Consider the following 12,500-nt stretch of genomic DNA (forward strand, 5'->3'; position numbering starts at 1 on the left):
TCCCATGGGCAAAAATTTCTCATATAAGACTTATTATTTGCTAGAAAGGTCTGGTGTCTCGGGAAAATCAATCATAAAATAACTCGATCTGTGAAAACGCTGTTAGACAAAAACATTGAAGTTGTACGCTCTCAGTCATAAGCTCCTGCTAAAAGTACACAGGGATACCAGTATTTCAGAATAGAATTCTCTACTTGCACAAATCCCATAATACAACTCTTTTACCCCCAAAAAAATTTGCATATGCTCTGTTTTTGATTTCTCTTGGGACATCTTCATTTCCAAGGAGAAATTGCAAACAATTATTATGCAGAGTTTGGGGGGTAAAGAGATGTATTGTGGGATTTGTGCAAGTAGAGAATGCCTGGATTGCAAGGATGAAGTTTCAAGAAGGCAATTGGTATAAACTCATTCTTAACTCACCTAAAATTCCATTTAGTAGTATGATTGTCAGATCATCATCACCAGCTATTTCAAGTTATAAGAAAAAGCGGCAAACCGTGCTAAGTAATTACATATAACCTCTAATTTAATTGGCTCAGTAGGACGTAAGCGGTTTTTTTTTGTTTTTATGTTCGGGTCCATTGGCTCAGTTGTATATATTTAGTATTTCCTAAACCAATCCCGAGAGCCGTTGTTAAAGTTGCGTCCTAATACAAGACGAAGATATCGTCTTGGCCAGAAATTTTTGCCATTTGAGCCCGCACGACAACAGTGGCTTTTCCCAATCGATTATAAAAATGGTCTACGAAATTACAAAGCTTTGTATGAGAAGCGATGGAATTACGGAAAATACAAGAACAATTACAGTCGTTTTTTAGTTTGCCAAAATCGAGCATCATTCAACGACATTTCAGCGCCATATTAATTCCATACCTTTCCCTCGGAATGATATCAATTTGCAACTTCAGATCCAGTCAAGGCCTTACAAATCACTGACAAAAGAATCGGAAGATGACATACTTGATAAGAAATCTTTAAACGCTACATAATTTGCCCAACTGGAGTCATAAATTATAGATAAAACCCTATCTGGAAAATAAAAGTCTGATCTTCGCTTGTAAATTTACCTTTCCTTTCGGCTGTTAAAAACCGTACCCAAGTCCCGAGAAGAAAGACATGTCACGCAGTTCCGTTCCTTGGTAAAGAAGGCAACGATTTCTCTGTCTTTGCGCTATGTTCTCGGACGAAAAATCTTCATATGTGGTACCAAATAGCAAAAGCCAGGCTTTTTAAGCCTGCAGTTTTCTAGGACAGCAGTTTAAAGTTAAGCCTGCGATCGTTCTTCAAAGCAGTCTCAAGCCTCCGCACAAGAGCATCTCGCGGGAATTGCGCGCGAGAAGTTAATTTTCATGTTTGAAATTTCTTGTGCTATTGCAAGTATTTATATTTTTGCTGGCGTTTAAAATAGTTTATTTAGAAGATACCAATTCTCAAAGTACAAGCCGACTCGAGGATCATACATGACGAATAAGAAAGATCACAAGACTTCCTTAACAATTCTTTCCATATCATAAAATGTCCCTCTATGTTTCGAGTGAGTTGCTGTGTCATACCTGCTTTATTCGCGAGCTCAAATGTCCAAATTTTTTGGGCATGGTTCGTCTTTATTAACATATCACCATGAATTTGTGTGAACTGTGACTTTGTTCTCTTCGTAGGCCCAGCAGTGTTGTCAGTTACGTCATGTGATCGCCCTGTGGCGCTTGCTTTCCCTGGAGAGAGCGAAAATTCTGATAACACGAGGCCAGGTAAGGGGCTTAAGTGTTCCAAATCCTCAATATATCGGAATTTAGAAAATGAATTGACTAAGAATTTAAACGCTAAAAGATTTTTTAAATGCATTTCAAAAAGCTAACGACGTTTCCGCGCTACTTTACGCCATTATCACGTTAAAAAGTGAAAAAGTGTAAGGTGTAAACAATACGTAAAATATTTCCGGGTCTTATTGGTATAATTTCCAAGGTAAAAAACACAGTAAGGAAAAAAGAAAAAGAAGAAATGTTCGAAAGTGTCACGTAACAGTTTGGCAGGAATGGAGTACGCTTGCGTGTTACGAGAAGGCTTGATGTCCTTTATACACAACACCTCGTAGACTAAGCAATTAAACCTTTCAAAAGGTGGCCAGTCTTTGTTCTGTTGCCATGCTGTGTTTCAAGGTGTTTCCCGATGGTTGAATAACAGTGTTCACTTACGCGTTGATGTAAGTGTCGGGCAGTGAACCCGACATGATTTGCATCGCACAAATCACGTTGGAACAAGTATAGAACGCATTGAGTGTTGACGATCGGGGGCTTGTTTTCCTTGGCACTCAGAGTTTGTGACAGTTTTCTGCTTGTGAAGACAGGTTTTACGTTAACATCGATCTTTGTTCCCAGAGAATAGATATCTTTGCGTACGCGATCGGCTGATCGCTGATCTTTAAACGGCAATACTGTGTAAACAGATGGGTCTGCTGAAGGCACAGTGTGTATTTCATTATCTGGTTCCTGGCTGAACTTATATATGGTGGAATCGACAAATGTTTTTGGATAGCGAAGCTTTGAAAACATGGTGCGTAACTTGTTGCATTCTTTTACAAAGCCCTCTTTGGTGGAACATAGACAGTACGCACGGTTAACCATCGTGTTGTCTAGGCCTTTCTTGTATCAGCTGTCGACGTGGCTTTGGAAATGGATTAGCAGTCCTGTGTCGGTTGGTTTTCTGTAGACTTCAGTTACATCTTGTCAAGCTGCCAAACTGTTTACGTGACACTTTCGTACATTTACTCTTTTTCTTTTTTCCTTATTGTGTTTCTTACCTTGGGAATTCTACCCATAGGACCCGCAAATATTTTACGTATTGTTTCACATTTTATATATTCGTATTGCACCTTATACTTTTTCACTTTTTAACTTGATAATGGCCTAACGTAGCGCCGAAACGTCATTTGCTTTTTTAAATGTGTTTTAAAAATCTTTTAGCGTTTCAATATCGGAATTTACAAGAAAAATGCGACTTAAGGGATGGGCGAGTTTTCATAGTTAAAAATCCATATTTTTGTGTGACACATCTTCCACTGAAGAACTGGAATTTTCAAATTGCAGGTTTATGTGGTAAATTCGAAAAGCGTCTTGTTTCGTTCACTGGTGGCGGTGTGGCCCAGTGGTCAGGGCGCTAGCCTTGAGATCCGGAGATCCCGGGTTGAAGACCCGCTCTGACCGCTCGTTGAATTTGATCCTGGTAGTCCCTGGTTCAACTTCCCAGCCGCACTTGTAAATAGCCAACTGGTTTGCCTCCAGCCAGTTGGGATTCTTAACAGTTGTTGTTCTGTTCTGTCGTTTCGTTGTGTTTCGTTGTGTTGTGGCCCTGAAAAGCCCCTATGAGTAGCGGTCATTTAATTAAGTATGTATGTATGTATGTATGTATGTATGTATGTATGTATGTATGTATGTATGTATGTATGTATGTATGTATGTATGTATGTATGTATGTATGTATGTATGTATGTATGTATGTGTATGTATGTATGTATGTATGTATGTATGTATGTATGTATGTATGTATGTATGTATGTATGTATGTATGTATGTATGTATGTATGTATGTATGTATGTATGTATGTATGTATGTATGTATGTATGTATGTATGTATGTATGTATGTATGTATGTATGTATGTCAGAAGCCACGTGTTCCTGAATGTACGTCGCAATAGGCCATTTCCGAGTTCATGTCTGCCTCCTCTTCAAAGCGAGTCTAAGTGCGAAGTTTTTCTTATGAAAATTAGTTTTCATTCATATGTAAAGTAAAACTAATTAAGATCACAAGAACGTCGCACTTGGACTCGCTTTGAAGAGGAGGCAGACATGAACTTGGAAATGGCCAATTCCCTTGTTTACCGAGAAGACTAAGACTAAGGCGGTTATTGCGTTACAATGGCGGCAAATAGGAACGTATTCGGCAGTGATTAACTTTCGATTCGTCCAGATTGCATACCTTTTTTCGTAGAGATGCTCTAGACGACGAAAGGTTTCAAGTAGGAAAATGGAAAAAAATAAGTTATGGTCGATCCACGGACCGGAGCGTGTGGAGCAATTCATGAACTTTACCCACCAAGCCGTCAACACCAGCAAAAATCTTCTTGCTTTAATCCATTTGTACATTGTAAACCAATGTGGGTTGAGTTTGCTGGTTCTCGACTCTGCTCCGAGAGGTTTTATCCTGCTACTCCGGTTTTCCCCGCTCCTCCAAAACCAGCATTTGATTTGATTTGCGTTAATTTGTTGATCTCAGTTTACAGTGTCCCCAATTGGTTCTCCAGCGCTAGGAGACTAGACCCCCAAATAAAGTTCCAATCCTTTTCACATTGTGTTAAGATATTTTAGTCATTCAGACTCCTCCACCGTTTTGTTTTGGTGCGCGGATAAAAACATTTTTGATTCATGTTTACAATACAGACCATGTTTGCGTCCTTTTGTAGGATCCCTTTGAACAGATTCCAGACAATTACAAGCATGTTATCCCTTCGAAACCATTGATGAAATTCAGCAATAAGATGATGAGGGTTGATTTGGATCGTTTTGTTTGCGAAGTACTGGAACTCATTCTGCTCAATCTAAGGGTTGAGCCTAGACCTGGGGAGGAGGAAATGAGGTATTTTACTTGCAGTTAGGGCATACCTTATTGTGTCGTAAGAATTGACGGTTGTCGTGTTGTGAGAACAACTGTGAGACTGACAGGGAAAACAGAATGAGATGATACATGGTGAAGCGATAGTCTCCCCCCGATGGTATTGTAGACACCTGACAGCTTTAGGAGGATGGTTTTAGGTTTTAATTTCGAGTGTCGAAAATAATTTGATGATCGAACAGTAAATTCCTTGTTGTTGCGGATTGGCACTACTAAGCAGATTGATTGATAAAAAACTCGCGTCTCATTCTGAGAAATCAATTGCTAGTTTCCGCTTTTGTCGACGGGCATGTTTTTCAACTAAAACGAAGAAATGTTTGAACAAGGGCAAAGTTCTCTTCCCAGAGATTAATTTGGGACTCTAACACGGTCGAAGTGTAGGATCCCCACAGATTCCGAAGGAATAAACGGATTTTAACACACTAGTAATCTTCCCTCCATGATATTTACCTCGCCGCTTCTCAGCTGGCTAAGCGTCCACCACGAGCCACCGAATTTGAGTAGCCAACAGAAACCCATAAGGGTTGAAACGTGTAACGCGCGTTCACAGCTTCCGAATATTCAGTGCGAACTGATTGGTTGAATGTTTCAGTGCTAAGTACCATATTTGGAAACCCCTCGCTCTTGTTGTTCCAAATATGGTACTTAGCAAATCGAATATTCAGAAGCTTGTTTCCCAGCACACAAGGGGTCGTTGCACGTTTCAACCCTTATGGGTTTCTGGTAGCCAATTAGAGCGCGCCTTCAAAGCTATCCACTGTTCAAGTATATACTACATAGATTTAGCAACGTTCATAATCTTCATGTGCTCGCTCTTTTATTCTACACATGCGTATCTCTTTTACACAACTTATAAGGATGGTGGGGAGGGTACATTAGAACGGGGATACTACATGAAGCATCACACTGCCCCCTTTAAGACTACACTTTTTGACTGTATACATTTGCTCTATACCGCGACTTGCAAGTCAAAAAAGAGCGAACCTTGAACTAGGCTCACCACTTACAATCAGTCAAGTTTAAGACATCAGCATTCGCACAGATAACCCAGTACTAATTCAAGCATATCATCTCTATTCTTAGCTTGTGTGACTATATACAATGGCATCTCGACAACAAAGGACACGATCCAATTCAAGGACTCCAGGAATTGCCGCAAAATGTGCAGCTTAAAAACGTGATCTCTGCGTGGCGAACATCTGTTGCGCTGTGTGACGATTATCACGACAAAAGGGAGTCTGCATCGGCTTAAGACTATTATTATTATACGTCACTTCTTGTTGTTAACCTTTTTTTCTGGGTCAATTCCTTACGCTGACGTTATTTGAACATCAGTTACTTTCAAACGAGTAGCAGCATCTGCTGCCCTTTTATGATGTCTTTAAGTAGTCTTTTTAACTCTGCACTTCGTTGCCCAGATTAGAAATGGGCCGTCTTAATATTCTTAAATTGAATTTTTGAGGAAGGCGAGAGATATTTGTGGAATTGCAATTTTACTTTTGGGGAGTTAGTTTTTGTTCTTTTTTCAAGAACGGCATCGAGTATCCGTCTCTATCCCTCGAGATGAGAAGATGATTCATTTAAGAATGTTACCAAATTTGCACAAATAAGAAAAAAGCCAAAAAATGTACAAAATGCAACATTATAGACTCATGCAAAAGATGAGCAATCACTGGGAAAAAGCTTTTTTAAAGTAAGAACAAATCATAGCTTACACCAAAAAAATTGACGTCATGTTCGTTGTTACAAATTCGTCTATAGGGTAGAAATGAGAAAGTACCTAAATGTTTTGTGTGGTTGTTTTGTTGAATGCTCCAATTAAACTTGGAAATGTATCCTTTTTGTCTCTAATCAGCGTAATACTAGCCCAATAAGTAAATAAATGTAATATTATTTCGCCATCTTGTAAAGAATTGGCTGGTTTTTAGTATTTTGTTGAATTAGCGAACAACCGGATCCGATTACCTTGTGTGAGCTTCACTTCAGAGGGATAAGGAATCCCACTGACCTCAAGGTATCGCAGGGACAAATCACCCGAGGTGGACATGATTTCGAACTTCTTCGTTAAAGTACCGCCTCGGTTGATAACGGCGCATTCTAAGTTCCCAATAGCGTATGGGGTATAGAAAGAGACCTTATACGGGCAAGAGAACTTGGGGTCAAATTTCAGTGTGGCATTAGGTGCCGAAAAGTACTGGCCTGAGAGAGCGAAAGGGATATGCCACAACACCATATGAAACGTGTAGTGGGAGGTGAGCCATGGAAGACCGTCTAATCCGTAATCAGCTCCTGAGTAGATGCCGTGAAAATTCCATTGATCGTTCAGGTTGGAGCGCACGTGTTCGATGGCTGTCTGTGCTTGAAGTAAGGCTTTCTGAGGATCCATACCTAAAATTACCAAGGAATCGTGGGCATGAGTACCAGAAAACCATAGCAAGACGTGTTTAGGATAAAATCCTAAAAATATATCAAGTACGGAGATTTCATGGTCTGTCTGCGAATACAACCGCACCTCATCCAAGAAAAAAAGAATACTGGGAAAAGAATGATAAGAAGAACAACGACCTTGGGAAATAACAGGAAGCCTCGGTTACGAAACGGTGTTGACCTCTATGACGTTTTCCTTGGGTACGCCATAAACGCTCTGGTTTTCCAACCTCACGAATTTCTCGAATTTGAAAAATCTTACAACCGACATCCAGGGTATGCCGACGGAAACGAAACTGTTCTTTTTCTGTTCTTGTTGTTGTTGTTGTTTTTTTTTTTCAATTTGTGAGTCATTGTGTTTATTGCATTCCTTAATGGTTAACATCTGTCATTCCTTGGCCTACCTAAATGAATTTGCAATGCTGTCCAGTCAGGACTTCCTCCCATCCAAATAGATTCATGTTTCGCAATAAGTTCCTCCAGTTCTTTGGTAGAGATGTCCTTAGGACACGACCCAACGCTTTTGTTAACCGGGTGGTCAGTGGCCATAACTCGAAGGCCAAACGGTGTATCATTGATTTCAAGTTATTTTGACAAATGCGACATTATCCTGTAAAAGGTAAATATAATGTCTATAGTCGTATAGTTTTCAATAGACCTTTTTACCGATACAGCGGCCATTTTGATACAAATTAATTTTCCCCATGAGCATCCCATAATGTCTTTCGAAGCAATAGTGATCAAAATGGCCGCCTTATTTGTAAAAAGGTCTATTTGCCAATCATCTTCATAAACATCTCCGTTGTAATTATCCCGAGAATACGGGGTTTCTTTAAAAGTTTGTTTCTTGCAAAGTCGCGCAATGTTGGGAATGTCCCTTGTAATTTGATCTTCAATCAATCAAGGCGCAGTGGGTTCAATGTCCAGTTGACGTCACGAGCCAATCTGCATTCGGACAGTTCATCACAACAGCTATGCAATGTAGTTTATGACGTCAAACCCATCCCCCTTCCTTGCTTGGTGCACAGCCAAACTGTGCCAAACCATTTATCCCTCTTTAATAGCCACTTTTGAAAAAACATATCAGTGAGATTAAGCATGCGACGTTTTTTAGCCGCGGACGGCAACCGGAAGTGAGCTGGTATAATGTGCTTTGCACTTCGCGTACAAACTTCTTAAATGTTTCAGAGCTTATACGATATCTAACGATTGTTTCTTTAGTTCCTGCTTTTATACGTTGAACCTTTTCCCTATAGGATTCAAATCCGGACTGGCAAAATTATTGCAATCAATCAGAAAACAAGTTGCAAAAATAGTGGAGACACTTCACCTTCTTGGGGCGTTATTAATTTCCCAATTATCTCTCACACTGCAGCCCCCCTTCCCCCCTTATCATTGTTGCTAGCAAGACAAAAAAAATGTCGCAAACTTAAGCAGTCAACATTGAAAGGGGGAGAGGAAGTGGGAAAGGTTTAAATTCTAGATACGGCGTGCACTGGAACCTAGAAAAGGTGTTCTTTAATGAGTGTCTCAGCCTGTTCCAGGCTCTCAGATAGTCGAGAAAACGAAAAGAACTGCGTGTGAAAAGCGAGTGGGGGCTTGGACTCGCTTTTCACACGCAGTTCTTTTCATTTTCTCGACTATCTGAGAGCCTGGAACAGGCTAGAAATCAAAGGAAACCCATGGCTAAACTCGTGGATTAAGTAATCTAGAGATGTAACATGTTGGTGAACTTGCAATTATTGGTCAATTTAAAGGCTATTAAAACAAGCTGGGTTCATAGCATGCAGTCGCTCTCATCTCATTTGGTGTAGGCTTTGTACATATTACAAAGACATATGTCCAGAATAGCTAGCTTGGCAAAGTGGCAGGTGAACACGGTGTGGTATAGGCAAAGGAGTCCAAAGTCATAGTGGACTGTACCCCCCCCCCCCCCCCCCACACACACACACACACACACACACAAGCTTGTGTTTGTCACGTGGTGAGAGATTAGTGGGAAAATTTGCATGTATTCAAGACGTTTTTTTCTTCCCATAAGGCATATGAGCTTACAGACCTTTGTCATTGCATTCCACCCAATGCTGTAGGTAAGGTTTCTGGACAGTACTTGCTTTCCAATGTGGAACTGCTAGTCTCTAATTTAATGCACGTAAAGTACATCAAAATAAGTAGCCTCTTTTGCCAAATGGAATGCATCGGCAACTGCTTGTATTACAAGTGCTTCAGCCCATGTACTCTGTTGTGACATATTAGCTAAATACCTTGCCCATGAATCCCCTGTAATACTTTCAATGAATCTGTCTGGGTTAGCTCTCATATATTGAACACCAACACTACAAATGTTCATATGATAGCGAAGTTCACCATACAGTTGATGAGATACTGCTCTAAAAAAACAGTCACCTGCACCACCAACATCTAATATTGACAAGCCATGTTGAGCTAATCTAGATTGCAACAACAAATAACCATTAACAGGACCTGGGTTCAACTCAATGTCACCTGAAGTACATATCTTTGCCCTTGAAACACAATACTTTTCTTGTTGTTTATTACACTTTATTGAATAACAGTTATTCAAGCCACAACCATCATTAACATAAAGCAATACATCTGTATGTTTATGCTTACTAGTACTAGTTCTTGTTTTGATATAAATATCATGAGTCATACAACGGCAAGCTGAAGAAGTATTCTTTCCAACAGGTCTACTTCTATACAATCTAGTGGCAAGGTAAATTCGGAAATCAATGGATAAAAAGTTTTTCAACCCAGACGAATGTGGTGTATTGCACATAACGCTTAATACGCTTTATACTTGACTTACTTTTTTTGAACATTTTAAGCTAACAGCATCCAAAAACTATGTCCCCGTTTAACCCTTTCAGGCCCGATAGTGCCAAATGGCACTTATAGATTTTACTCTGTCTAACGCCAGACGATTTTACTCGTCAATGGGGAACCCCTCGGGCCTGAAAGGGTTAATGATTTTCTTAAATCGCAATCTCGATGGTTCTCTGTCACGGCAGGCATATTTACAAGTAAACTTTGACTTACTTCTTGACCGTTTGGATACTTCTTCATCTCCATTCCTACCAGTATTTAAGCTTGAATCAGTACACAGGTCTTTAGAGCAATGTTTGTTGTCCTGGGTGGCCACATAAGTCCTTTGGTGTCGCGTCAATTCTGCCCATGTTTGTCCTGTTTTCAGTGGCCGTTTCGCTCATTAAAAAGTGTTCGTTTCGCTCATATAAGTTCGTCATGGCCGACAAATAAGACACATTCTCATCAAAGCCTAGCACATTACCATGAGATTTACTCATTTTCGGGTCACTCTCCAGCAAGCTGGAATTTATATACCCCCCGTGAGCTTGAGGGGTCGAAGAGCAAACGCTCATCTCCTCGTCATGTTTAACGCCTGGGCGGGTCAAAGGCTCCTGAAATTCAGTCTTCAAGTTGACCATAGTACTAAAGTCAACTCCACTTCAATTTAGGGAGACGCTTGGTATTAATGGTCGTGTAAAAGCTACAAAATCACCCCAATGCAATCCACAATCAATGCGGGCTGCCACGATGCATCCACTCACGCTGATTGCGCGGTTGCTATTTCAATATGGCGATGGGCTCGGACTGCGCGGTTACTATTCCAACATGGCCTCGGGTTCGGGCCGACTAATTACGAACAGTGTCTACACCTGAGTGAGTGAGTGACACATTTGCATATTGGAGTCCCCGCAAGAAACCCGTTTCTACGCTTCGCGTATCCACGAGTTTAAAAAGGCAGCAACAGTATTAACCAGTTTTAGAATCAATCAAGCATGCACAATGATATAGCGCATAACTGGGGATTTAGTCAGTTTTATGGGCAAGTAAGCGAAGAAGCTTCTTGGGCAAGGGGGCATAGAAAACTAAATTATCCAGCTTTCTTGGGTCTTTCTTGGAAAAATAAAAGGGATAATATTAAATGAGCGGAGGAGCCCATCAAATTTAGTTTCTATCTACACATATTCCTTGAGTCAACCCTTTCCCGAATTTTTACGTCAAATTTATTCATTTAACTATACTGAGAAAAAAGAACGTCACCGTTTTTGCATCAAAGAGGATTGTATTGTGGTAGTAGTAGTAGTCTTTATTTCACTGATAAAATACATATCAAGTGTTACATTGATTATAACTATGAAATGCTTTAAAAAGCGCGAAATATACATTTATTACTAACAGCTAAATTGTAATGAAAACTAAGTCTTAATAAAACCATTTTTAAACGCTCAGTATTACAAATCGGAAATGTAGGCTTGACTCCGCACAGCTTAAGGGTAGCAGGGTTAATCCTAGGAAGGGAGTGATGTAAAGCATGACCTTCCCACTCGCTTAATTTCTTGAAAATACCTTTATCGGACTTTTCTATAAGCAATTAATAATGGAAACAGGAGAAGACGTATATCTTCGTTTATGACAAAGATCAAGGAAACATTGTATGGTATTAAGTTCCGGTGGAGATGAAACGTATACGGATATTCCGTACGCAAGCTTAGGCAAAACTAAAGTGCAGTATAAGTTGTCCAACTCGGCTTGATAGCGGTCAGCGGCGTCAGTAATGGCAGCCACATATTTTTCTTGTCTCTTGTAATTGTTTGTATTAACTATTTCGTCTCCCAGTGGCTTGTATTGTTGTAAAATATGGTCCAATTCTTTGGTAACGTTCTACCAATTCCACTCAGACTCAGACTCAGACTTAGACTCAGTTCTTATTTTCAAGTGACTGCAGGCGTATACGAGCTGGTGTTCGGACCCTTGACTGGTATGACTCAATTAGCAGACATGTTGGACCAACGTGCGATGCTCGCATCAACTACCCTGCATCAACTTTCAAGTCCATACGTAAATGCACACCGACGTCTCGCCTTCCTGACGATGCCTGCCGGGTCGTTTTTGAAGGAGCTCGGGATCTGTAAACCGAGGCGTTCTTAACGGAAATGGAAATCTACAACATCGAATGAGAATACAATGAAAACAACAGGCGCTCTCGGCGAACAAACGAAAATCTATCCTGCTCTCCCGGTTACCGTAATGGCCAATGTCCGCTCACTTCTTCCTAAAATGGACGAGTTATACGTCATCTGTGAAGCTCACAGCCCTGACATTGTGGCTATTATTGAAACCTGGCTTAATCAATGACGTCACATTTCTTTTGATATTCAAATTTGCCAACCAAGGAACAAAAGAAGTCATTGTTTCAACAGCCAATTGGGTTCTGGTTGTCATATTAATAACAATAGGTGACGTCACGAGAAACATCGCTATATCCCTGAGTCGGCTGTTCAGCTAGCTAATTATGTATGCTTCAGAAGAGACAGATTAGAAGGACAATGTGGTGGTGTCTGTGCATTTATTAACTTG

At 40.3% G+C, this 12,500-nt stretch overlaps 1 protein-coding gene, 1 long non-coding RNA gene and 1 pseudogene across 2 annotated transcripts in view; 2 read left to right on the forward strand and 1 right to left on the reverse strand.

Annotated features, from left to right (window-relative positions):
- Positions 1–6,505, forward strand: part of LOC138021018 (E3 ubiquitin-protein ligase rnf213-alpha-like) — a 134,709-nt gene extending 128,204 nt beyond the window's left edge. Inside the window, exons 83-85 of the mRNA XM_068867902.1 lie at positions 1,662–1,751; positions 4,462–4,634; positions 5,754–6,505. Coding sequence (XP_068724003.1) covers positions 1,662–1,751; positions 4,462–4,634; positions 5,754–5,922 — 432 coding nt within the window. The 3' untranslated portion in view covers positions 5,923–6,505. The remainder of the gene's footprint in view (positions 1–1,661; positions 1,752–4,461; positions 4,635–5,753) is intronic.
- On the reverse strand, positions 6,147–7,705 carry LOC138021040 (uncharacterized). Its single transcript, XR_011126336.1, has 2 exons — positions 7,502–7,705; positions 6,147–7,058 (listed from the first exon to the last, which is right to left on the reverse strand). It is a non-coding gene; the product is annotated as an uncharacterized lncRNA (long non-coding RNA).
- Positions 7,706–11,780: 4,075 nt separating this feature from the next.
- Positions 11,781–12,500, forward strand: part of LOC138037267 (uncharacterized) — a 4,882-nt pseudogene continuing 4,162 nt past the window's right edge.

Source organism: Montipora capricornis, chromosome 2 (assembly GCF_036669925.1).
Source record: "Montipora capricornis isolate CH-2021 chromosome 2, ASM3666992v2, whole genome shotgun sequence".
NCBI classification, from domain to species: domain Eukaryota; kingdom Metazoa; phylum Cnidaria; class Anthozoa; order Scleractinia; family Acroporidae; genus Montipora; species Montipora capricornis.